The following is a 6,150-nucleotide window of genomic DNA, read 5'->3' on the forward strand; positions in this document are numbered from 1 at the left end:
TAGGGTGTCAGGTAGTGATAGGACTAGGGGGAATGGAGCAAAAGTAGAAGTGGGTAGATGCAGATGGGATGTTAGGAAGGAGTTCTTCACCATGGGGGTGGTGGGACACTGGAACAGGTTGCCCAGGCAGGTGGTAGAAACCTCATCCCTGGAGGTTTTTAAGGGCAGGCTGGATGTGGCTGTGAGCAACCTGCTGTAGCGTGAGGTGTCCCTGCCCAGGGCAGGTGGGGTGGACCCAGGTGATCCTTGAGGTCCCTTCTAACCCTGACAATCCTCTGTGTGTGGCACCCATGACACCACCAGCAGCCACACGGTGACTTCACTGCTGCTCCTGGTGTGGGTCAGAAAAGCTGAGCTTTGCTGGGGTTTCCACCCCTGTGAGGAGGACAGGTGGCTTAGGACACTTTTATTAAAAGATTTTTATTGGAAAAGAAAACAAACCCCATTTTCCAAAAGAAGTGAGAGCTCCCACCCAGCACCAGTGTTGGTGTGCCAAGGGCAGAAGGGCTGCAGCCCTGGCATGGACACAGAGGGTTGGAAGTGATGGAAGAGAGGGGATGCGGTGGTTCTTAGGGACAATGGCTTTGTTTTCTCTGGCCCAGGGGATGCTGGATAAAGCCCCCCCAGCTGAGAGCAGTCTTCATGGGAGTAAGGGGCATGAGTGATGGGGTCACTTGGGCATTCAACACCCAGCCCTTCCTCCTGGTATTGGTACCTGGCACAGGAGCAAGAGGGCTCCTGGCCTCACCCCAGGATATGCTAAAGGCATCTCGTTTGTGCCAGAGGGTGGAAAAAATGTGTGCTCCCATTCCAGCTCTGCAGGCACATCCCAAAGAACCTCCACACCTGCTGAGAGGAGACAAGCAGGACACGCCAGCAGCGGTGGTGGCGCAGCAGGGAGAGGGACAGCCCCTCCTGTGGGGCAGGTGGGTTTGCTCTCTACAACACTAGCGATTAAAACAAAGGCATCTCAGTGAAAGATGAGGTCACAGAAAGGAGGAAGGAGAGGAGGAGGAAGACTGGAGCGTGGCTGGCTGCAGCTGGGCATCCAGCCCTGTAGGCACCACGTCAAAGGGCCGTTGAGGATACTGGCTTCTCACTCTAGTCCTTCCCCTTGCCCTTCTTTGCTACATGGGAGAAGCACAGAAGAGAAGAGTTAGTGTTCTGCTGGCAGCTCACCAACCCCACAGGCACTGCCATGGCAGCCAGCACGGTGCAGCCTCCACCCAGCAAGCAAAGCTATGTTTTGCCCCAGCCCCACTGAAGAGAGGGGGAAATCTCTCTCTCACCAAAGCTAGAAGAGACCAGGTTTTTTCCTAGCAGCACCTGCATCCCACCCAGCCACCAGCTGGACTTTGGGGCTGTCATATGTGCTGATGCAGAGGGAAGAGCATCCCATGTGATGCCTCAAACCACCAGCAAAACCCAACCCAAAGGGACCAAGCTAGCCCTAGAGAGACCCTGCCTTTGTTCCCAGCAGGACTCTTTCAGGGATGGGAGTGCTAGGGACTGACCTTTGGCCTTTGATTTGATCTTGGAAGAGCAGGGCTTGGTCACATAGACAATCTCCTCGCACTGGGCATTGTACAGGGCTTTCTTCAGGATGCCAGAGCGAGTCTTCACACCTGTCTGAGAGCTACACCCACCCCAGCTCTCAAATTTGTACTTGCAGTCAGCTGTGGAATAGAAAGGAGAGGTGTCAGAGCTGGTCAGGACCCAGTACGGGCACCAGCCCTGGCCACCCAGCCCAGGGTGGTCCCCAGATATCCCACTGCCATGCACCCACCTCCAAACTTCTTCTTCCAGTTGCAGGGGATCTTGCACTTGAGCTTCTTGCTCTCATCTTTGCACGTTCCCTCGCGGTAGCCCAGGCCACAGTCCTTGCTGTTGGGGACACAGGGGCCCCAGCGCCAGTCCTCGCACTCGGAGATGTCCTTCTTTACCTTCTCTGCAAGGCAAGGGGGAGCAGGTGCTCGCTACAGGGACACAGGAGCATGCCCTGGGCTGCCCCCTAGCCCACTATTCCCGTGCCCCAGGCTGCTCCTCACCTTTCTTGTTCTTGCCAGCCTCAGCAGTGGCAGCCAGCAGGATCAGCGCCAGGAGGAGGAGAAGGCCCCAGACACGCATCCTGCCTGGGGAGGAGGGAGAAGGTGAGGGCACAATGCAGCAGGGAGGAGGGGGCAGAGTGGACTGCAGGTAGCCTGCCTGGGCATGAGCTGGCACCTGCCTCCATTGTACACAGGTATGTGTGGGGGTGTGTGTTTGTGTGTATACACCCCCATGCTCTGCTCAGTGCCATCCTTTAGACCATGTGTAGTAGTTTGCAACAGGAGGGTCAATTTTGCATCTCACCAACTGCCTCCAGCCACAGAACTGTTGGGCTGGGAGCCCGTTCCCATCCCTGCCATCCCCCATGGCCTGCATGTGGCCGAAATAGTCTCTGCAGGAACCTCTGCATCCCACACAGCAGCTGGGAAAGGCCCCTCCATTGGGTGCACCCAGGACCAGGCTGCTGCTTCTGCCTGCAGAAAGCAATGCAGCCCCACACCTGCATGCTGGCAGCAGGGGTCTGCTCCCTGGTGCAAGTCTCCAGCTCATTCCACCCTCTGTTTCTCCATGGCTCCTTTATCTGGCACCCAGCATCCTGCTGCCTCCCACCGATTCCCAGGACCAGGGAAGTATGGCTACCATGGCACCTTTCTCCAGCTCCAGAGCAATCCAGGAAGGGGAAAAAAAGCCTAGCAAAACCAAAGGTGCTGTCTGAGAGCTAAACTAGCAGGTCAAACCAGCAGAAAAGCTGGCACAACCTGAGTGCTTGCAGGAGAGACAGAATGGGAGAGCTGCGCCCACTGCTGGCACCTCAGCTGGCAGCACAGCACCCACCGTGCGGTGAGGGGGTGTGCACCCACCCGGGAGCAGGTCAAGGACAAGGGTGCATGCAAATAAGGGTGCAGCTCCCAGGGGCCTGCTTCCCTTACCCTGCCCAGTGGCCTTAGGCCAGGTGACAGCTTCCCTCTGGCTGCCACCATGAGACTCTGTAGCTAACAATGGGGGCCCTGCTCCCAGCAGGAGTGCAAATGTACAAAGCCAGCATGTCAAGTCTGGCAGCCCCTTCCTTATTCCCCCAAAGCCTTTTAGGATGGCATTCACATCTGCCTGGCAGCAGCAAGCCGAGAAACACATTGCACCGGCCCTGTGGCTCCATCCTGGGCTTGGCAGGAGTGGTCAGGACACACCATGTGCCCCAGGGGAACAGTCAGTACAGGAAAGAGCCTGAGGCCAGCGTTTGCTCCCTGCCCCCAGGCTCCCCAGGCAGCCTGCTGGAGAGAGCAGCTCCCCACATTATTTAGGCTCCAGCGCATTCACCTTTCATGCGTCCGCCGCCGGCTCCGCTCTGCATTGAACTGTCACAGGGAATTACACAGCCTGGCTGGCTGAAGTGGGTGAGAGCTGCTTTCCCCCTCGCCTCAGTTCAGCTGGGAGCCATCCTGCCCAGCACGGCACCGCTCAGCCCTCTTCCCACTCAGCTGCCTTCAAAAGGGCAAGAGCTTGGCCCAGACGGGCTGGTTACAGATGGCTGAGTTGGGGCTGCACTGAGTTGTAAGCACTCCTGTCCCACTTTCTGCAGCAGATCATCTGGGGCATTGGACACCCACACTATTCACACATCCCCCTGCTCTCTGTAAGCTCCTTCCATCCTTTTCTGGAGAGCATTTCCATGTGTTTCTTCACTGGCCTCCCAGCCTGGCTCCTGCAGCTCAGGTCCTGCAGACGCAGACTCTGAGCACCGAGGGCAGACAGCCCAAACTACTGTGGTCACCCCTGCCTCGCCTCCAGGCATGGACACCCTCTGCTCCCAAGTCATGGGTGCCATGGGGCCCTGCCCCTGTCTACACAGGAATGTGAGAGGGGCAGGTTCCAAGGGGCAGCCCAGCTACAGCCCGAGGGGCTCCTGGGTGGCTCCCACACTCTGCCCAGCACATCACATCCCCCTTGCAAAGGTCTGTGGGGACCCTCAGCCATGGCTCATCCCTAAACATTCATAAGGGAAAGGGAGTGCAATTCTCCAGCTGGTTTTCCTGGCAGCCTGGTCCCTTCTTTGTCAGCCAAACAAGAACTGTTCTTGGTAGGGTTGCCAGTGCCTTCAGCTGTATTCACACAGGCCAGCTTCTCCCACATCCCTGCAGGGCCCTGGCTTCTCTCCTCTCAGATCCCAGATGGCTCTCACGCCACGCCAGTCTCTCTCAGGAATGGGCTGCATGACCAGAGAAGTTTGGAGCCTGCCTGCACCATTGTAGTCCCCATTTTCCCTTTCTCCACTAGCTTCCCTGGCTTTGAATAATCTATGATCAGCTCTATTAAAATAATAAGAGGCCTGGTGATGCTGAAGCAGAGCCCAGATATTCACCACTGCAATGGGAGAGCGTAGAGCCCTCTCCAGAGCCTACTCGGGGTCAAGCAGAGACATTGGCAACTGCATCTCCTAATGCTGACCACACCATCTCCCCCAGCTCCTGTCTCCTGATGCTGCCCTGATGGTCTCTTCTCCCAAGTGACTAGTGATAGAAGAGGAGGAAATGTCCTCAAGTTGTACCAGAGCAGGTTTAGATTGGTTATTAAGAGACAAAAATATGTACTGAAAGAGTGTTCAAACACTGGAACAGGCTGCCCAGGGAGGTGGTGGAGTCACCATCCCTGGAGGCATTCCAAAAACGTGTGGAGATGGCACTTCAGGACCTGGTTTAGTGGGCATTGTGGTGTTGGGTTGACAGGTGGACTCAGTGATCTTAAAGGTCTTTTCCAACAGAACAGATTCTATGATTTTCTCCAGGAAGCAGGGGCCCCTGGACCGTGAGCCCCCCTCTCAGCCCCTCTTTCAGCAGCGGTACCTCTTGCTTCGGCTCAAATTGCAGCTGGCTCTGGCAGAGCTGGGCGCACTGCTGCTGCCCTCCCTTCGAGGGCTGAGCTGTTTCCCAGGACCTGGGCAAGGAGCCCAGTGCCCGGGGAGCCCATGGCTCGGGTACCCAGTGCCTCCCCGCCCCTCAGCAGGAATTTCCCTGCTGCCAGGAGAGGGGAGACTGAGCTTTTCCATCAGCAAAGGCATGACCCCGATGGGCATGACCAGGAGACTGCCGGAGGTACGCGAGGAGGGCAGAGCTGCGGGGGCTGCAGGGCTTCCCAGCAGACGGCCTCGCCGTCCCCTCGCAGCGCGGAGAAGGTGCTCCGGGGTAAAAGGGTTTGCCCTGTTTTCTCTGGGGCAGAGAGGAGAGCAAGCAGCGCCTGTCCACGCTTCCACCTTCTGCTCCCTCCCCGTGACCCCAGCACAGCCTCTTTCTCTCCGTCCGATCCCCCCCATTCGCCCCCCGGAAAGGCTGGCGGTGGCCGAGCCCGCTCCACGGCAGCTCCGGACGGGGCATCTCCCACCACCTGAGCCCTCCCCGGACCGTTGTGGGGATGCCTCCCTCCAGGCAAGGGGATTCGACTCACATCCCGGGCCACTACCTCGCCCCCTGCTTGCTCACCAGGAGTCCTGTCTCCCCACCAGACTCCTTCAGACACTCTCTTGTGTCTTCATAGGCGCCCCTAGAACCCCTGCCCCAAACCTACTTCTTGCTGCAGCTTCTCTCCTGCCAGGGCCATGTCTGCCACCCCGCCAAACCCCTTTGCCCCGCCGGGAAGCCCTCAGAGTTACCGCCGCCTCTCCGGTGAGGCCAGGGGGAGGTCGTGGCTCGCTCATCCCCGCGGGGGCGAGGGCTCGGAAAGCGGGGGCCCGACCTTGCGTACCGTGGAGAGCCCACACTCACCTGCGGTGGGAAGCGGGGTGCGGAGCGGGGTGCGGGATGCGGCGCGGAGCGGAGCGGAGCTGCTGCCTTTGTGTGGCGGCCGCGTGCGGAGCCCCCGCGCAGCGCACAGCGGCCCCTGACGTCGGGCTCGGCTGGCAGCAAAAAAGGTGGTTTTTTAACCCAAAACTTTTCACAAGCTCCTCCTCTGTCCCCCCCCAAGCCCTCCCCTCCCCGTGCAGGCACAAAGGCACCTTCCTCCGGGCTCTGCTGAGCGCTGAGGCTCCTCGGCGCGCACCAGCGAAGCCGTGGGGGTTCAGCTGGCCTCCCCGAAATTAATGAGCGGCTGAAAGGGTGTAAGCTGGGCAGG

At 58.7% G+C, this 6,150-nt stretch overlaps 1 protein-coding gene across 2 annotated transcripts; it reads right to left on the reverse strand.

The window, feature by feature from the left end:
* Nucleotides 1–402: 402 nt before the first annotated feature.
* On the reverse strand, nucleotides 403–5,914 carry MDK (midkine). 2 transcript variants are annotated; one of them, XM_054162168.1, is made up of 5 exons: nucleotides 5,805–5,914; nucleotides 2,049–2,132; nucleotides 1,787–1,948; nucleotides 1,515–1,676; nucleotides 403–1,127 (listed from the first exon to the last, which is right to left on the reverse strand). In XM_054162168.1, the coding sequence occupies exons 2-5, from the start codon at nucleotides 2,125–2,127 to the stop codon at nucleotides 1,102–1,104; spliced, it is 429 nt and encodes a 142-aa protein (XP_054018143.1). In that variant the 5' UTR covers nucleotides 2,128–2,132; nucleotides 5,805–5,914; the 3' UTR covers nucleotides 403–1,101. The 2 variants fall into 2 exon arrangements, with proteins under 2 accessions (XP_054018143.1, XP_009895679.1); XM_009897377.2 differs by having other exon boundaries at nucleotides 2,049–2,128; nucleotides 5,805–5,899.
* Nucleotides 5,915–6,150: the final 236 nt, after the last annotated feature.

This window comes from Dryobates pubescens, chromosome 5, assembly GCF_014839835.1.
Source record: "Dryobates pubescens isolate bDryPub1 chromosome 5, bDryPub1.pri, whole genome shotgun sequence".
NCBI lineage: Eukaryota > Metazoa > Chordata > Aves > Piciformes > Picidae > Dryobates > Dryobates pubescens.